Below are 20,445 nucleotides of genomic sequence, written 5' to 3'. Positions count from 1 at the left end.
CCTTATCCTCACCTAATTTCATCACTTTGTCACTTTTAGCCCAAAGAGTTATTCACCTAGGGTTCCACAAGATTAGTGACAAAGTAAAATTTTGGGACTTTAATATTTCTCTCTTCAACAATTCTCCTAAACTTAGTTGGGAAAATAGCTCTAAGAAGAAGACACTGACTCTATTTGTATTTGTGGTCTGTGAGAAAATAAAGGTTATATTTACATTTAATATCTCATTTCCTTTCAGGTTTCAAATTTGAGAATTTTGCACATTTGGTACTGGAAAGAAGAAAGTAGTTGTCTACTGGCATTTTCCTGTGATTTAACATAAAGGGAAGAGATCCCAGACTCTTTCTATCATCCATCCCTGATTCCACTTCAGGATTTTTCACCTACTCTGTCTGATCTATCAGATCACAATTCCTTTTCTTGTAAATCCTACCCACCTCAACTTTGGGGTTTCTGGGGAACCAGCACTCACCTCTGCCATCTGCTGTTATACCAAGGCCACTACTGCAGAGAGCCTGGAATTCATCTGGAGAAGAGAAGAGGGAAAAAGGGAAGAGGACAGGGATCTTGGTTCTAACTCAAAGCACTGACCATAGGTCTATAAAAATCATCTCCCTTCCTTCTGTACTCCCCAAGACAATAACCTCTGCCAGAAAATGAGCAGCCCCCAGAGACACCTCTAGATAGTGACCTCCTCAGGAGAATAAGTATCCCCAGAAGAGTAAACTCCCCTAAGAATGAGCCTTTCATAAAATAGTCCCTCCCTTCGAAGTTCTTTCTACTGGAGAGTTTTGCCCACATGGAAGAAAACCACTCTCATCCTAGAGCCTCGGGAGCCACTGATGAGTCTAGGAGCATCCAACCTCCAGATCCCAAATCAGTGTTAGCCTCTGAGAAGCGTAAAGGCTGGGACCAGAGTCAGAGTTAGAGCTGGACATGAAGGACACTAGAGATAGCATGGGGCACAAGGGCAGAGAAGGTGGGTCTGACCAGAGTTCTTGGCTGGGCAGGGCTGGCAGGGCTCTCCAAAGCCATGATCGGGGCTGGTGCAGCAGCATTCAGACTTGGTGACAGCCCCAGGAAATGGCCGTGCACAGGTGCCCTTCTTGATGGCCCCATAGCAGGTGCTTCGCATATGAGTGTCCACACAGACCCGGCCATCTGCGCCGATGGCCAGACCACCCACGCACTCACAACGGAAGGAGCCTTCTGTGTTGATACACCAGCCATTCATACAGATGCCAGGCGTCTCACATTCATCAATGTCTGTAGGAAAAGGACAGAGCAAAGCAGATCTGCAATTGGGACACTTCCCCTGTGGTTGTGTGGGATGGGGCAGCAGAGAGAGAGAGAGACAGAGACAGAGAGACGAGAGACAGAGACAGAGAGAGACAGAGACAGAGACAGAAAGATAGAGATAGAGAGACAGAGACAGAGAGAGACAAGGAGACAGAGAGAGACAAGGAGACAGAGAGACAGAGACAACAGACACAGAGAAACAGAGAGACATAGAGAGATACACTCAGAGATAGAGAGGGAATGAGAGTGATAGAGGGAGAGAAAAAGAGACACACACAGGGACAGAGAGATAGAGATAGACAGACAGAAAGACAGAGACAGAGACATAGAGAGCCTGCTGGGGCTGAGAAAAGAAAAAAGGCAGAGAGAGGCAGAACGTGGGCTTCAGGCAAAGAAGGGCAGGATGGAATGGTGTGAATCTGACTCAGGAGCAACGCCAAAACATCCCTACTTGTTCTGCTCCCAACCTGTGCCTCTTTCTTTCTCCATCCCTCCTCCATCTCATGTCCCCCACCATATTTTATTTCTCCCCTCTTCCTTTCCATTCTTTGCCCCATTCACTCTGTCTACTCTCCTTCTTAACTACTACCTTCTCATCCTCATCTATTTCCTTCTTCTTTCCTCTTCCTTCTCTTTACTATATCCCTACCATCTTCATTCTATTTTGATCCCTTCATTTCTCCCCTTCTTTTCTGTCTGAATTAATGGCTTCTAGTTAACAGTCTTAATAGTGCAAAAAGGACATTGGAGATTATCTGTATGTTCTATCCATAGTATCTTGGCTGAATATTTCCAGAGGCTGAGAGCTCTCCATTTTTAACTTGATACTTATTGTCTGTTATGTCTGAGGAACCTAGATGATATCAAGTCAAAGCTAATAGACCCAGTGGGTTATTGTAAAAATCCAGGCAGAAATGAAGAGAGCTTGTATTAGGGTGCAGGCTGTACATCAGAGATGCTATGAAGGTAGAGGGAGTATATTTTGACAACAGATTAGATGTGTTTATGTCAAGGTTTTGAGCCTCTGGATACTACTCTTCTCAATGAACTCAGTGGCTCCCTAGTACCTCCAAGATCAAATATGAAACCTTTGTATTTTGCTCTCCCATTTCTCTCACATATTCTATGATCCAACAACATGGACCTTCTTGCTTTTCCTCTTATAGAATACAACATTCCCTTTCTGGTGGGTTTTTGCGCTGGTTATACCTCTGATTCTCAGAATCCTTCCCTTCTAAATGAAATCCTTCCTAATTCCTTCTATCACTAGTTTAAAAAAAAAGAAAAAGAAAAAATATTAAAAGAGGGTCATCGAGACATTAAAAATATACAAGGCAGAATAGGAGATCAACAGGAAACACAAACAGGACAACTTTAAAAATAAAATGTTGATTTTTTTGGTGTACTTGCAGGGGGGTGTAGCTTCACAGCTGTTTGTAAGAATTATTTTTCTGTTCTGTGAAGTATATAGAGATGCTCATCTTATTTGGAGCTAATACAGTTCAAAATTTTAAAAAATGAAATAAAATAAAATAAAATGAAAAAAAAAAAAAACAACAACAACCTTTATCTAACCAAGACTTCTTTACACACTTGACAAGTGATCCAGTGCCTCCTTTCTCTTAATTATCTTCTCTTTATCTTGCCTAGAGCTTGCTTTAGTTAGGCTCAGGATCTTAACATAAGCATACTTATCTCACATGTCCAATATGCTATCAAAATACATTCCTTCTACTTTCAAGCATCTCTCATATGCAGCCAGCACCATAATAATACAATCCCTCTTCATTTTCTACTTGGATTTTTACATAAGAGTTTTGTTTGTACAACATATTGTATCCCTTATTAGATTGTAAGCTTCCAGAGGGCAGGGACTATCTTTTCCTTTCATTGCACCAGGACCGGAAACCTAATAGCTACTCAAATAAATGTTTGTTGCTTATTTGGTCCTTCAATTTTTGCTTATAGACCTCTAGTGAGAGACCACTGATGCTTCGAATCTTTCCATTGCTCCTAGTTCTGTGTGCTAGTGACAAGCATAAATCTAATACCTCTTAGATCAACTATTGGAAAGGAGTTCTCATTTCTCCCATTAGGCTTCTTTTTTTTTTTGCAGGCTAAACATTTCAAATTTTTTCAACAAATCCTCTTGTGACGTGATCTCTAGACCCACTGCCATCCCAATTGTTCTTTTTCTGTACACAGTCCAATCTATCAACGTCCATTTTAATATGGTCCTTAGAACAGAACTCAGCACTGTACACTGCAGATCTAACCCAGATGAACTAGAACAAGAATCACTTCCTTAATTTTGGATGCTCTTTTAAAGCACTTTAATTTTGTTCGTTTATTTAAAGAAAATGGATTGTGTTAAATAACAATCATAATAGCTTTCTTGGTTGCACCATCATACTGTTGACTGATGTTAAGCTAGAGATCTACTAAGGCATCCAGATCTTTTCTAGAGCAACTACTTTCTAACCATACCCCCTCCACTTATACATTTTATTTTTTTTGAAACCAATGAATTACTGTTCTTTGAATTACTATTACTCCAAATTTACCTATCTCTATTATTATCCAGCTCACCCACTTGCCCATTTTGTCCATAAAGATAATCTTATTCAAGATATTATACATGAGCTTGATGATTTTTCCTTTCAAGATGTTGAAAAAGGAAATTCTCTAGCATCTGACCATACTAGCCAGCTAAAAATCAGGCTTCTAGTTCTGGATCAATAACTAGCCCACTAATTGCTTTGAGCCTCAGTCTTCCCCTTTGTGAAATTACAGGGTTGAAATAAGAGCTTTCTAGGTCTCTTGGTGATTCAAAAAGGCTCTGGTATGGGCCATTTGTGCTTTTTTACACTTTGAAAAATGAGAGACAGGAGACACGATTCAGAAATTATCAACAATGTATAAACCTTGACTTCCAAGGAGAAGATTCAACAACAACAACAAAAAAAAGCAATCAATTTCTTCTCACTATAGGGAAATGAAATGTAAATTGATAAATGTTAGAATTAAGATGGAAGGAATAGAAAGGAATAAACTTCCTTCTTGAATGAATGAATGAATGAACAAACAAACAAATGAATGAATGCTTTTGCCTTCATGGCTATTAGCTGCATCTGAATGGTTGCTACATGCTAAATGCCCAATAGGAGACACTCTAGCACATTGAAAAGAACCTGTTTTTGAAGTCGAGGGACACGACCATTCATAGAGCTACTGACATTAATTTAGACATGCAAAACAGTTATTTCTAGTGCCATGATCCAGACAACTCTATGGAAGCTTATCTACTTCTAGAGGCCCTCTTACCCAGGCCAATACAATTTCAGAAACTTCCTTTGGGCCAAGGGTTTCCAAAAATTTAAATTCAAAGAGGAAAGAGTTTAAAAGTTTGATTTTCAAAAGTAAGATTTCCCATGCAGAGACTATAAAAAAAAAACCCAAAACATAAATCTTTGTGGCAGGAATCTTTTTGAGCTTGACTTAGGTGCATTTGAGAGAACAAGTTTCACAATTTTTTCATAAAGTTAATAAATGCCCTGAGATACAAGCAGTCAAGACAATCTATTAAAATCCTATGTGCTGAAATCAAATTATAATTGTAAAGATATGCTATGACAGCTGGCATTTAATTTTTCCACGGTCAAACGAGTCAGGCCTTTAGTTCTTCAGTACAAGATTTTCCTATTCTATGGGATACACCAACAATTTCTATGGACGATTAAAGGATTATGACGTCAATGAATGGTATTTCATGGTCAGTCATCTCTCAAAAAAATGCCTTCTTCTCTCCTCTGACAATATCATCCCTCTAGTGCAAATTCTCACTACATAACTAGATTTTTGCAGTATCCTCTTGGGAGTTCTGTCTGCCTCAAGTAATCCTTTCTTCCCTTCAGCTACTAAATTTATTTTTCTAAAGCACAGATCTAATCATGTCATCCCTCTTCCCTCCTACTCAATAAACTCCAGTGATTCCCTATCATCTCCAGGATCACATACAAAATGCCCTGTATGGCAGCCAGAGCCCCTCAAAATCTAGCCCTTCGTTTCCAGTTTTCTCACACTTTACTTCCCACCAAGTACTCTTCCATCCAGGGACACCAGCCTGCTGGCTGTTCCACAAACAACACCCTCCATCTCTCGGCTTTGGACATTTCTTCTGGTTCCCTTCCCCCTCCCCCAAATCCCTGAAAAGCTCTCACTCCTCATTTCCACCTTCTGGGCTTGATGACAGGAAGAACTTTCTGACCCTAAGAGCTGTCCCAAAGTGGGATATGCTGCCTCTGGAAGTGATACACTTCCCCTCCTCAGAGTTCTTTGAGCAGAAGCTGGATGACCATTTGTCAGCTGAATTACAAATTAAATGGCACTTTTCATATATGGGCTAGACTGGGTGCTCTCTGACATTCTTCCTGAGATTTTATGACACAAAATCAGCACAAACTTTTCTTTATCTATCTTCTTTCCTTCCCTCCTCCCTCCCTTCTTTCTCTTTCTTTCTTTCTTTCTTTCTTTCTTTCTTTCTTTCTTTCTTTCTTTCTTTCTTTCTTTCTTTCTTTCTTTCTTTCTTTCTTTCTTTCTTTCTTTCTTTCTTTCTTTCTTTTTCTTTCTTTCTTTCTTTCTTTCTTTCTTTCTTTCTTTCTTTCTTTCTTTCTTTCTTCCTTCCTTCCTTCCTTCCTTCCTTCCTTTCTTTCTTTCTCCTTTGTTTCCCTCTCCTTCCTACTGATCTCTATACCTTGTCCTTCCTCCCACCCCACCTCCCATTCTCTTCTTTGATGCTCCTCTTCATCTTCCTATCTTATTCCTTTCCATCTCCTTCTCCCTCCTCCCCTACATCCTGCCGCCTTCTTGTTCCCCTGTCACTATTCCCTTATCCTTTCCCCCTTCCTTCTTCTCCTTCCCACTTCCCTCTCCCTCTTCCCAGCTCCTCCCCACCATCTGCCGTTCTCTTCCCTCTCCCATTCCCTTCTATCATTCCTTCTTCTCCTCTTACCCAATTCTAACTTGCCCTTGCTGTTCCCTCTGCACACACACTCACCCACGCAGTAGCGCCCACTAGGAGCCAGCAGGAAGCCAGGTTTACACAGGCACTTGAAGCTGCCAGCTTCATTGAGACACACACCATTGAGGCACATAGTTGTTGTTGCACACTCATCATGATCTGTGGGCATAAACACAGGGAGAAGCTGGGCCTGGGTGGGTATTTCAAGCAGTCCAGGTACTTCCCCAGAAAGGGTCCCACTTCATCAGGGATGTCCCACATTCTGGATCCCCTCATCAGCTGTCAGGGAAGGGTTCTGTTTCTCTGGAGCCCATATGTGGCCCTCTGGAGATTCTGGGCACACTAAAGATTCCTGAATGAACCTCTCTCAAGGAAGAAAAGAAGCCCCAGGCTTAACTCTGAGCAGCAATCTCTAGAGCTGTGTCCTTGAGTGAGAACACATGTCCAAACAAATATGCAGAAGTACATGCAAGCATTTTGAAAAGATTGGTACAGAGCTGGCTAGCACAGGATCCACCAACACAGAGCTTAAATTCCCCTGGCATTACCTCTAAGAACGTGCTGTTCCCTTTTGGTCTTGAGGAGGCATTGGAGGAATTCAGGGAAGGTATTATGCACTTAATCATTCAGTCACAGAACCAAAGACTCATAATCGGAAGGACCCAGAATCCATCTAGTCCAACCCCTTAATTGTACAGACAAGGAGACTGGAGCCCAGAAAGATGCCTCCCAGAGAAATAAAGTATTTCTTTACTAGGTAATAATAGGACTCAAATAAAACTCAGATCCTCTGTTTCCAATTAATGATATGTCACTGCCTCTATATTCTAATTTATTCTAGTTCAGGGGTTCTGGCCCACAGGCCAGATGTGGCCCAATGAGGACGTTTATGCGGCCTGGGTTATGGCAAATGGGCTGAGGGGCGGAGACAGAGTGTGAGTTTTTGTTTTTACTATAGTTCGGCCCTCCAACAGTCTGAGGGACAGTGAACTGGCCCCCTATTTAAAAAGTTTGGGGACCACTGATTCTAGTTGAAAGGCAGGGTGATGTAATAGAGAGAAAGCTGACTTCAAAGACAAAAAGAACTGGGCTCAAATCTTACCAAGACACATACTAGTTATAGGCCATGAGGCAAATCACTTCATCCCTCAATACTCTAGGCTCAAGGCTGGATATGGCTCATTTAACCATATTAAAGTGGGGTTGGGAAATGCTTAACAAAATAAGCAAAAATGCAATAAAAAAGAGATAACATTACATCTTAAAATTAAATCAATATGCAGCCTGCGGGGATCTTTACATATGGTTGAATCTCTATTTGTGTTTGATACTGGTGCTGGAGCAATCTTCATAGTCTTTTATTTGCTGAGGTGCCAACCTGAACTGCTAGAAGGAGTTTTCTTGTCACAGAGCCAGTATCTATCCTATCATAATTACCAACTAGAACTTGACCACCATAAAAGCAGAACTATGGTCTTATATATAGGGTCTTGATATTGTGTCTTCCCCATAGTAGCTGCACAATAATGTTTGCTTAGTAGTAGATGGCTGGATGGGTGGATGGATGCATGGGTGAATGGATAGATTGGAAGGATGGATGGATGGATGTTGTTAAGTTCACAAATCACTTTCTGAATAGCTCAGGCCCTTGCCTCTTGCACCAAGCCTTCCCTGGCCACACTAGCCCTCCTCAATCTTTGATGACAGAACACAAAACATAAAGGTCTTGGAATTTTATAGAAGAAACAGTGGTGCTCACAGTGGAAAGAATTGTTTGCCCAGAGCCCAGAGCCCTCCCCATATACTTATTCTTCCCTCCCTCTCCTTAACCCCACACTTACTTTCCAATCTACCAATGTCTGGAGCCTCTGCCATCACTGGGTATGAGTACCAGAACAGATCTTGTTCTCTCTCTCACCCCACAGTCAACTTACCCACACAGTTCTTGCCGTCTGGAGTGATCTCAAAGCCGGCATTGCAGATGCATTGAAAGCTTCCCTCTGTGTTAATGCAGCGCCCATGACGGCACATCCCACCATTTAGGATACACTCATCAATATCTATGGGAATATGTTACCGGAAATGAGTGGGTGCTACACATACAGACCCGGTGTCTGACTGGGAGAGCAGAATGAAGGAAGCTCTGTGCATATGTGTATTTGAGAAAGGGATTGTAGGGGCACATGGTGCAGTGGACAGACCATAGCTTTGGGGCATCAGCAATAATAATAATAATCATTGTTATTTTATTCCTATTTCTTTAGACTTTTGAAAGAACTTTCATTACAACAACCTTGAATGATACACTGACTGGCTTAGGGATATGTCTCCTAGTTCTCCTAATTCCCACTCAACATCAAATTCTGGCCCAGGAGATGTCAGACAATAAGATCACAGGATTTTAACTTGAAGGGATTTTAGAAACCAAGTCCTTCATACTCAAATAACAAGGAGAACAAGGATAACAATTAGCATTCATATAATGCTTTAAGTACAAAGTACAAAGTACTTTTCCTTTGATAACTTATTTGATCTTAACAATCTGGGAGGTTAGTGTTATTATCGGCCCCAGTTTTACAGATGAAGAAACTAAGGTGAGAAAAAATTAAGTGATTTGTCCAGAGTCACACAGTTAAGCAAGGAAGGCAGGTTTTCCAGATCCTTATTCATCTAGTTGCCTACAGGCATCTTTCTTCAGATGAAGAAACCATGACCTAAATCTACCTCTGTACAATTCCCTCCTTGTACTGATTCAGATTCTGTCTTCTGGGGCCAAGAAGAACAAGTCTAATTCCTCTGTCACACCCTGCCTAAACTTACAACAGAGATGCCATGTAAATACCAGTGGGTGATTTTCCCATAAGGCTTTGGGGTTTCTCTCCCCTGAAGGACATAAAGATGAGTTCTCTACCCTCCCAGGGGGATCATACCAACACAGGACTGTTTGGTGGGGGTGCTCTGGAAGCCTTCTTGGCATTTACAATGATAAGAGCCGGGAGTGTTGACACAATCTCCATGGACACAGGGGCTGCTGGAGCATTCGTCTACATCTGTGGAGAAAGCCCCAACCCTCAGTTACCCATTCCCACTTCCCAGAATGTCAAGGGGATCCAGTTTCCCTCTTGCCTGCCTCTCTTTTTTATAGAACTTAGGATCCAGGTCCACTTCCCACATTTTTAAAGACTTTTATGGGAACGCAAGTTCCAGAATTTTACAAAAACCCAGCTTCCTATTCTCCCCACTTTCCTCTGGAATCTTAGCAACCACTTCCCCCACCCTGGTCCCCTCTCTTATCCCCCCAGAGCCTCACTGGACTTTGGGATCCCTCATCATCATTCTCAGTAGTCTCAGGATTCAGAAAGAGCCCTAGTGCCCTCTGCATTCTCCGTGCCCGCCCCTGGACTCACCAATGCATTCCCCACGCACGTCCTGTTTGTAGCCCATGTTGCACTCGCACCGATAGCTGGATGAAGTTGGGAGGCATCGTCCATTGAGGCAGAGATTGGTGAAATGCTTGCAGATATCAATGGTCTGATTCAGTGTGGCTGTGCCTAGGAGCAGGAGTCCACAAAGATGGGAGCCATCAGCCTTGCTCTGACCCTTTCACCCCAGAATCTTAACTGAGAAGGATCTCAAAGGAGGTCTGCTCAAACCTGTGCATCTGACTTTTGCTTGAAGACCTCTAGTGATGAGAAACTCAATACCACTTTTGAACAGCTCTAATTGTTAGGAAGTTTTCCCTTACCTCCAATCAAAACCTACCTTTCTATAATTCCCTCCTCAGTGTGACCCGGATTCTGCTTTCTGGGGCCAAACAGAACAAGTCTAATTCTTCTGTCCCATCCTGCCTAAGTCTACAACAGACTTTCCATGTACAGACTTTATCATGGGCAGAGGGGAATGAGTTGGAGGAGGAAGGAGAGTGCAGGAGGAAAGAAACATTTTTCCTTGAGAGTCAGCTCTCTGAGCGATCATCTCCTATCCTTTTCAAGGTAGGATAGGTCTCTCAGGCAGCAATACTAGGGGTGGGTATGGGAGGAGAGAATCTGTCCTTACCAATGCTGGAGCTTCCAGGGCCCAGGCCGGGAAGGCTGGGGAGGGCGCCTTGTCCATTGGTACCATGGGGACCATGTCGAGCAGGCCCAGTAAGGCCAGGGCCCAAGCCATTGGGCCCAAATCCTGGTAGGCCTGGGAAGTGTCCAGGGTAGGCAGGCAGTACTGGAGGGCCCTCAACACACAACCGACGAAATTCGTCTACAAAGCAAAGAAAGGAATAATCATTGGACCTGGGGCCAAGGCAGAGGAGAAATCAGAGAAAAGTTTGGCTTCTGAGTCCTGGTCTCTGGGTATCAAGGGTCTGTGTTGGAAGATCCATTGACTACTGTACTTAATCTTGTCATGCCAGAAAAAGATCCTTATGAGGGAAGATTGGGGGATTCCATCCCTTTCCTTTTGGGGATATGGATAGAAGTGCCCCTTGCCTTCTTCCCTTTTCTCCCTCTTCTCTTCCTTCCCCTCCCTTTTCCTTCAAGGACTCTAACTATAGCTCCATTCCCAGATCAGCTCACCGGAGCCCCTTTGGGGGCACATCTCTGGCGTTGATCCTAGGGCCCAGCATCGACCCCATTCACAACAGCACTGCCTCTTTGAAGCTTGGCCTGGAAGCTCTCCAGCACAGCGACCCCCCAGTAATGCAGAGAAGCAGGTACCAATTCTCTGATCTGTGGGATAGAATCATCAAGCCCATGAGTTCCAGATACACTGGGCACCAGAGGGAGAGTAGTGCTGAATTCAAGAAGAGTCAGTCACCTGTGGTGTTGTCTTAGGAAGGAGAAGACTTGTAAAAATGGGAAGAGGGGGGAACCTCTGATGAGGACTTTGGGAAAACACGAAGAGAGATAATAACTATCATAGCATTAGGATGAGGGATGGGGAGCTATGAAAGTCAATAACACTAGACCGTGTTTCCTGGAAGTACCTCTTGGTACAGGGAAGTCAGATGGGAAACAATCTTACCCCACTGTCTAGACATTCCAAATCCTAATGTCCCTCCAATCTCTGGCACCATGATTTCCAAAGTCCCTCCCAGAGCTGATATTCTGTGTTCTGAGGTCTTTCTAGCCCTGGCATCCTAGTATAGTTTCAGTATTCTAAGGTCACTCTCAGTGTTTTGTTTTAAGAAGCTTTAATATTCTTTTTTAATATTTTTTAATATTCTTTGTCTTAAGAGCCCCTCCCAGATCTGATATCCTTTGTTTTAAGGGTCCTCCCAGCTCTACTGGTCTTTGTCCTAAGTATTCTCCTAGCTCTGAGATTCTATATTCTAAGGGCCCTCCCAGTTCTGCCAGTCTGTATTCTAAGTGTTCTCCCAGCTTTGAGATTCTGTGTTCTTCGGGTTTTCTCTGCTTTGACATTCTGTGTTCTAAGGTCTGACTATGTTTCTTAGGGCCTTCCCAGTTCTGACTTTCTGTGTTTAAGGGTCCTCTCTGCTATGACATTGTGTGTTCTAAGGACCCTTCTGGTGCTGACATCTTATGTTGTAAGGGCCCCCTTCCCCTTGTTAGAAGGTGAAGCTCAGCCAAGTGCCCACTCTCTGGGTTCTTACCAATAAAAAGGCTAATATCAGACCACCAGGGGAAAAAAGGCCTCAGGTTTGGGAGTAGGGCAGAGCTGAGTTTTGTGGGATTTGCAAGAGAGAGGGAGCTGGAATCCATCCTTCTCACTGACCACTGAACAATTAGATAGCATTAGGAAACCACAAGTGCCTGGCTGTAGGACAGAACGTTCATTCAAGGTTTTAATCAGAGGGTGAGTCAATAGTCTTGCACTGAGGGTACCATGTGCCTGAACATTAGGCGCCAGGAAGGTCTCTGGTGGCTGGGTGGGATAACCTCACTGTGGACTGAGGACTGGCATATATATGGGTTGGGAGAGCTTAGGATGTCCTAGACCTTGAGAACCTTCTTACCCAAGCAGTGAGAACCATCAGCACTGGCAAGGAAGCCTCGGGGACAGGTGCAGACATAGCTCCCCACCGTGTTGGCACATTCTCCACCTTCACAGATGCCAGGGATGGTACTGCACTCGTCCACATCTGAAGAAAGGCAGGGGCAAGAGTAGTACTTGGATATCTCCCTCCTTTAGAGCTCTGTTTTTCTTCCTCCATGCCCTTGGTCATGTCCCCTTCTCCACAATGACTCCCATTTCAATAGTGCCATCCAAATGCCTCCCTTCAGCCCTCTGACACTGGGAAGGGATTGAAGAACTATTTCTGCCATTTCACATTTCCTGGTAGACCTGGGAAGTGTCCAGAGTTGGCAGGTAGTACTGGAAAGCCCTCCATACACAGCCGATAAATTTTAGAGAGGTAAAGGGGTTTGCCCAAGGTCACCCTTATTCTCTTCTCTGTCTAGGTCTTGCCCCCAATACAGAAGAAATATTTTGGTGTAATAAAAACAGTATTGAACTAAGAGTCAGAGGACCTGGATTCAAGGCTGAGCATTGATATTTAATTAGCTAATTTAATTAGTGTGACAATAAGCAAATGAGTCTTCTGTGAAATAGGGATGAAAATTCTTGCCCCTCCTCCCGGACTTCATAAGGTTATTGTGGAAACAGAGGGTTATTTGTAAATTCTGAACACTATCGAAACAGGATCTGGGATGATTGCTGAACTCTAAGCAGAGAAGCAAGGAAGTGTCATAGATTGAGTCCTCTTTGAAAGTAAGACTGGGTTTCAATTCTGTCTCTGATGCCTACTAGGTGTGTGATCCTGGGCAAGTCACTTAACTCTCTAAGACTATACATTGCAGAGCAAGTGTCAATCTCCATTTGTGAAGGGAATTTCCTTATTAGGAGTTCCCTGTGCTGATGAAATCACAGGTCTGATTTAAAAAAAAAAAAAAAAAGGCCAAGTGGAGGTATGTTTCTAAATGAGGATCACAGGTTTAGAGATGGCTGGAAGGAATCCCCATTTATTGTCCAATCTGCCATTTTACAGACAAGGGATCTGAGGTCAATTAATTTCAGTGACTTCAGAGCCAGTTAGGAGGTGTGGTGGATAGATCACTGGATCTGAAGGCAGGAAGAACTGGATTTAAATCTGGCTTCACACACTTACTAGACGTGTGACTCTGGGCAAGTCATTTAGCCACTGTCTGCCTCATTTGTGAAATGGGGATAATAACTGCACTTACCTCTAGGGTTGATGTGAGGATCAAAGGAGATGATTTTTTTTTTTTTTTTTATTGAGGCAATTGGGGTTAAGTGACTTGACCAGAATCACACAGCTAGGAAGTGTTAAGTGTCTGAGGCCAGATTTGAACTCGGGTCCTCCTGACTTCAGGGCTAGTGCTCTATCCACCCTTCCAAATCCAGCATCCCCCCTTCACTCTGTCCCATTTCAATCCTTCCTCTTTGCCCTTATTCTCCTGATTTCATGTAGTCTTCTTCCTTCCATACCTTCACATTTGTGGCTGGCCTCACCCAGCCGGTGACCAGCAGGACAACGGCACTCAAAGGAGCCCACAGTGTTGATGCAGTTCCCACCCTGGCAGAGGCCTGGGATGGCCCGGCACTCATCCACATCTGTGAAGGACAAAAAGAAACAGGGTGATCCCAAAGTCTGGATCAGAGTCTAGAAATTGGGCCCTTCACCAAGACACCCCAATGCCCCACCACAATTGATATACCCAGATTCCCTTTTCACCAGCTCTCAGATTCAGGCTCCTATTGGATCTTCATTCCCCTCTTTATTCCATTATGCTCCCATACTTCTAGGCTAAGGATCTTCCCGTGAGTCTACTCACCCAAAGGCTTCAAGGTTAACTCCGTGAGTCTTCCCAACCCACAATGTCCAATGAGCCTCCTTCCATGAGTCTTAGTTTACACCTTCCCCATGGGGCTCAGCTATTTGCCCTAGTAGGGCTCAGGAGTTCAACTTTTCTTCCCTTGTCTTAACACCACCCTTTTCTCCCCTGAGGATCCAGCCTCCCTCTGGTCATTCCCCCCATCATGATTTTAACACATGGTTATTTGCCCTTCTCTTTACCTTGACAGGCCCCAGTTCGAATGTTCGGAATGAAGCCTCTGCGGCATGGGTGAGGCTGGGCAGGGCATGGCTCACAGGGGTGACCCCAGGCACGACCCACACTGGCACAGCACATGGTCTTGGTGCAGACGAGACCACTCAGCTGGCCCTGGCACACCTGGTTATTGACTTGGGTGAAGCAAGGTCCAGTGCGGTAGTCTGCCAGGAAAGCCAGGTGTGTAGTGAGAAGTCCAGGACACAGTTCCATTCTTAGCCCCCTCGATGGACCTACCTTTTCCTGCTAACTAGCGTTATCTTCAGTAGCTCTGGTCCCATGCCCTCTCTTCTGATACCACCCTCCCAAATTCCTTTGACTTGCTTATCCCCTCCATTCCATGAGCCCTCCCCCCACCCAAACCCTCCCCTTACATATATGAGACCAAAAACTTAGGGAAATAATAATCAATGAAGTAGTTAAGTGGTGCCATAAATAACACTCTCTGGTTGGAACCAGAAAAAGATGAGTTCAAACATTGTAATGTCTAGACTGGCTCCCTGGAGCACCTCAGAATCAGTCAAAGTCAGGATCAATCAAAGTCCTTGGTCTTTAAGGGAAGAAGTGAAGGAGGAAGGGAAGAAGTGAAGGAGGAAGGCAAGCTGCCACACAGACCGTGAATTCTCTCTTCTCTCCTCTTCCTGCAGCAGAGCAACACTGACCCTCTCCCTCAGCCCTCCAATCCTTGCCTATGATTACCTCACCACCATACATTCAGCAAGCACCAATGGTGAGGAAAGCCATCTCATCTAAATATATCCATATGGGACCATTATCTCATATCAAATAGGTAATTAGCCTTAAATGCTCTGCTGTCTCAGATTCAAGTACACCTTTTCAAAGTTTCAGCCCTCTACAAACATGACTTCAGATACTTCTTATCTCTATAATCTGGTTGAATCATTTAACCTCTGTCTGACTCAGTTTCCTCAAATATAAAATGGAGATAATAAAACACCTACCTTCTAAGATTGTTGTTGGGACCAAACGAGAGAATACTTGTAAAAAGCACTTAAAGCAATGTCTGGCACATAGTAGGTACTTATTTAATATTGAAGAAGAGTCTTAATAAAAGCACTTTTTTCACAAAAATATAATTATTATCCCCATTTTACAGATAGGATCATAGTTTGTGAGGAGGAAGGGACTTCAAAGGTCATCTAGCCCAGAGGTTGTTAAGTTGGGATCTTGGGGTCTGTGTATAAATTCCGTAATATCTGTGAAGTTGGATGGGGGAAGAATTACATCTTTATTTCACTAAATGGTATTTGACATTTAGCATTTTCTAAAATTATGAATTAAAAAGCCCCATATTTTTCTAAGGAGTCCATATGTTTTTACCTGACTGTCAAAGTAATTCATAACACAAAAAAGTTAATAATCCTTAACTATCCCAATCTTTTACTTTTATCATTGAGAAAACTCAGGCTAGATAGCCTTTGAGGTCTCTTCCAACTCATATTAGTTAGAGATTAAGGGTCTTGGCAAAAGTCACACAGATAGTAAGTGATGGAGTCAGAATTGAAAGCCAAGTCCTTCAACTCCATGTCAATCATTCTTTTCTATTACATGAGGCAGCTTCCCATAGATGAGTATCTCAGCAGGCAGTGCATTAGCCAAGTTCCCCTGCTAGTAAAGCATCAGCTCCAGAACTGGATCCAAGTCTCTTTCCTTCCAAACCAGAACTCTTTGCCTTAGGGCTCAGTGCCTCTGGATCACTGGCCTTCCCAAAACCTATGGTGTTCCCAGTTCCAGGAGAGACAGTGTCAGGGGTTGGAGAAAAGAAAGATTGAGTCCATTTCCCTAATAAGCTCAAACAGGGTACAACCCAGGGACACTGAGCCAGGGTCAAAAGATAACTTACCTCTCTGACCTCAGTTACCTCATCTGTAAAATGAGAAGACTGAACTAGATAGTGTCCATGACTGTTTCTAAGTCTGATCATGCTATGACAGGGGCCCACTTTGTCCCTTGGTTGATCAGGGCTAGGTACATCAGCACTCCCTCAAGGAGCCACAATTCAGGGCAGAGATAGCTCTGTCCAGATAGGTATAGCTTCTGCAGCATCTCTTTGGGAAAGGGAAGGTCTGCAGGTACCTCAAACTGACCAAATCCAAAGAGAACTAAGCCAGCAGCCCCTTTCTGCCCCCAAACTAGCCCTTCTTCCAGTGTCCTTATTTCTTCTAGTAGCACAGGTCTGCAGCTTCAATATCATCCTTGATCTTCATTCCTCCTCATCTCCTGTATCCGCTAAGTTGATAATCACATCATTTCTACCATCTTGTAAATGTCACTCCTCTCTATCCTATTAGCCTCATCATCCTTCACCTGGATCATCATGATAATGTTCTGACTGACCTCCCTGCCTCAAGCCTCCTTCCTGCTAATCCATGCTCTATCCAGCTGCCAAGGGGATTTTGCTAAAGCACAGGTGTGCTCACTCCCATGCTGGTCACCTCCAGGTGGCCTTCTCTGCCTTTCTAGCCCGGCTCCAACCTACCTATCAGCTTTCAACCTACTTCCCTTTCCAGCTTTCTTCTGCATTATGCTCATTCCTACATTCTATGGTCCAATCAGAGTTGCCCTCTTGCTCCTCATAAACATGACCCTCCATTTTGATATTCCTTCTTTAACTTTACATTCCTAATTTCCTTCAAGGCTCAGTTCAACAATAAGTCCCATATGAGGCCTTTCCTAATAAGCAGCTAAATGAGGCAATAGATAGAGGAGATCAGAAAGGCCTGAGTTCAAATCCAGCTTCAAATACTTTCTAGTTACATGAACTTGGACAAGAAACCTAACCTCCTTTTCCTCAACTGTAAAATGGGAAAATAGTAACAGCAGAAACACAAAGGCAGATAAGTAGCACAATGGATAGAGTACCAGAGTCTAGAATCGGGAAGACTCATTTTACTGAGTTCAAATATAGGTTCAGATACTTTCTAGCTATAAGACCCTAGGCAAGTCACTTAACCCTATTTACCTCATATTCCTCAACTTTGAGATGAGCCAGAGGGAAAAAAATGGCAAATCACTCCAGTATCTCTGCCAAGAAAACCCCTAAATGGAGTTATAAAAGTTGGATATGATAGGAAATCTCCTGAACAACAGCGTTAGAAAGTTGCCATGAAGATCAAACAAGTTGTCAATATTTGTAAAGGATTTAGCACACAGCAGGTGAGATATATATTTATATATATATATATATATATATATATATATATATATATATAAATATATATATATATATATGTACATATATGTGCTAGCTACTGTTACTATTTTTATAACTACAAATAACTACTGTTATTATTATCCTCAGAAGTTGTTGCTCTCCCTGACAATCACTGTTTATCTATTTTGTATTTAATATGTATTTTGTATCTAATATGTATTTATATACATATTGTTTCCTTTGATAGAGGCAGTTAGGAGGCACAGTGGATGGACCTAGGCCACCAATCCTAGAGTAAGTAAGGAAGATTTGAATTCAAGTTTCAGATATTTTCTGGCTGGACAAGTCACTTAAACTGTGTCTGCATCAGTTTCTTCAACTATAAAGTGGAGATGAAAGCAGCAAATAACTTAGATCATGTGAAATGATATTTGTAATGAGCTTAGCATACAGAAAGCACTTAATAAAGCACTCTGATAAAGATGTTAGTTCCTCAAGGTCATCTAGGCCAGGGGAGTCTAACTCAAATAGAAATGGATGAGGATTCTTCTGGGCTACATATTCGCTCAGCTTTGCAATGCAATGTTATTTATGTTTTATTGTAATTTTATTTATTTTGTTAAATCTTTCCTAGTGGAGATTCAAAAAGAATTTTTGACTAAACTAAGATCATATAGCCAATCAGGGTCAGATGTAGAATTTGAACCCATATCCTCATTTCAATTGCACCAAGCTGCTTGCTCTTGGAAATATTTTTCTTAATACCTTTGTTCTTTCCCCAAATAATCAGCTACTCTTTACATGGATCAGGAAATTACACCTATTTTAGGTGTTTCTATCTTATGCTAGGTAGTGCAGTGGACAGAGGCCTGGACTTGAGTTCAGATCCAGCCTCAGTCATTTCACTTTTGTCTGCTTTAGTTTTCATAAAAATAATAACAACAATAACAACTACCTCTGAGGGTTGTTGGGATGATCAAGTAAGATTATATTTATGAGATATATAATTATGAGATTTTATATATATATATATATATAGGGTGTGTGTGTGTGTGTGTGTGTGTGTGTGTGTGTGTGTAAGCCTTAATGCTTTCTATAGATGCTAGATATCATCATCATCATCATCATCATTATTACCTAAGCTCCTCCATTATAAACAATTATATGTGTGTGTGTATGTATGTGTATATATATATATATATATATATATATATATATATATATATATATATATACATATATACGTATATATGTATATATATATATGTATGCATGTATTTTTTGCTGAGGCAATTGAGGTTAAATGACTTGCCCAGGGCCACACAGCCAGGAAGTGTTAAATGTCTGAGACCAGAGTTGAACTCAGGTCCTCCTGACTTCAGGATTGGTGCTCTATCTACTGTGCCACCTAATTGCCCCATAAGCAATGATATTTACTAAAGTGGTATTGGTCTAATTTTTTTTAGGGGGGCACAATCAGGGCTGAATGACTTACAAAGGGTCACACAGTTTAAGTGTCTGAGATGGATTTGAACTCAGGTCCTCCTGACTCCAGGCCTGATGCTTTATCTACTGTGCCACCTAGCTGCCACCTATCTTGCAGTCCACTAACATCCCCAGATCTTTTTCAGAAAAATTTCCACCTAAGAATACCTCCATCTTGTACTTGTGAAGTCTAGTTTTTGAAGCCAAGTGTAAGACTTTACATATATTCTTATTAAATTCATTTTATTAGGAGTACAGCATGTCCTTGGTCAAAGCAAAAGGAACTAAGGATAGTGGTTAACAAGCTCATTTGAGTAAGAGCCAAATTCACAATGGTTGATGCTGAAAAGGGCAAGAGGATTTTTTGTTCAGAAACATGCATGGTGCCACACAGCTGGAAAGGAAGACAAGAACAGGACTGGACCTAATCGGAGTGGACTCTGGATAAAAACTGGTGTGGCTCCAGGATTCTTGGGCACAGATGCCAACAAAAGCAAAGGCATCGTCTGGGGCAAGGATATGCTGACGGAATACTTGGAAAACCCCAAGAAGTCTATCCCTGGAACAGAAATGATCCTCGCTGGTATTCAGAAAAAAAGGAGGAAGGGCAGACTTGATAAGCATATCTCAGAAAAACTACCAATGAGTAATAGCCTTTTGCTGCCTCCCTTACAAAAAGATGCTTCATGAGGAGATATCCTTTTTCTTTCCTTTAAACATATGCCATAACTCTACCCTATTTAGATTGTTTTTATCAGCGGGAGAACTTTGATCAGGAATGGTTATTTTAAAATTGTGTTCAGCAACTGTAATTTAAGGAATTATGTAGATTAGGTAGGTTTGAGTTTAAATGAACATAATTATGTTTTCTGCATTGCGGTTTTAAGTCTAGCCACAGAAAGGCAGGATAACAATGAATAGAGATAGTTGGCTTAGAGACAGGAAGACCAGACCTCAAATCCTGCTGCGCACACACACACACACACACACACACACAAAATCACCACACACATATGCATGCATATTTATAAAATATATGTATATGTGAACATAATATGTATAGATGTATATGTGTATATCAATGTGTATATACACATAAATACATACACATATACATAGATACAAGTATGTACTGGCTATGTTGCCTTAGGCAACTAATACTACAAATATCCAAGAAAGTACCAACCAGTACTAGTAAAGGGAATTATTTCAACTTTTCTTTTTCACCCTCTATTCAATTTGTATCCAAGACGTGAAGAATCTACCTTTGTAATGTCTTTTACATGTACCCCCTTCTCTCCTATGACACTGCCAGATCCTCGTCATCACCTCATCCCTAAACTACTGCAACAGCCTGCTGATTGACTTCCTTGCCTCAAGTC

General features: G+C 42.3%; 1 protein-coding gene and 1 pseudogene across 2 annotated transcripts in view; one reads left to right on the top strand and one right to left on the bottom strand.

Moving 5' to 3' along the window:
- Positions 1–20,445, bottom strand: part of FBN3 (fibrillin 3) — a 100,979-nt gene that overhangs the window by 60,290 nt on the left and 20,244 nt on the right. For both annotated transcript variants that reach the window (XM_074301669.1, XM_074301675.1), the window contains exons 6-16: positions 14,370–14,567; positions 13,781–13,906; positions 12,288–12,413; positions 10,888–11,040; positions 10,376–10,573; positions 9,727–9,870; positions 9,250–9,369; positions 8,254–8,379; positions 6,356–6,478; positions 991–1,266; positions 473–526 (exon numbers count right to left, since the gene is read on the bottom strand). In XM_074301669.1, coding sequence (XP_074157770.1) covers positions 473–526; positions 991–1,266; positions 6,356–6,478; positions 8,254–8,379; positions 9,250–9,369; positions 9,727–9,870; positions 10,376–10,573; positions 10,888–11,040; positions 12,288–12,413; positions 13,781–13,906; positions 14,370–14,567 — 1,644 coding nt within the window. The remainder of the gene's footprint in view (positions 1–472; positions 527–990; positions 1,267–6,355; positions 6,479–8,253; positions 8,380–9,249; positions 9,370–9,726; positions 9,871–10,375; positions 10,574–10,887; positions 11,041–12,287; positions 12,414–13,780; positions 13,907–14,369; positions 14,568–20,445) is intronic.
- LOC141551856 (cytochrome c-like) lies at positions 19,396–19,713 on the top strand (annotated as a pseudogene).

Source organism: Sminthopsis crassicaudata, chromosome 1 (assembly GCF_048593235.1).
Source record: "Sminthopsis crassicaudata isolate SCR6 chromosome 1, ASM4859323v1, whole genome shotgun sequence".
Classification (NCBI taxonomy): Eukaryota; Metazoa; Chordata; class Mammalia; order Dasyuromorphia; family Dasyuridae; genus Sminthopsis; species Sminthopsis crassicaudata.
This window is presented reverse-complemented; position numbering and strand designations above follow the sequence as displayed.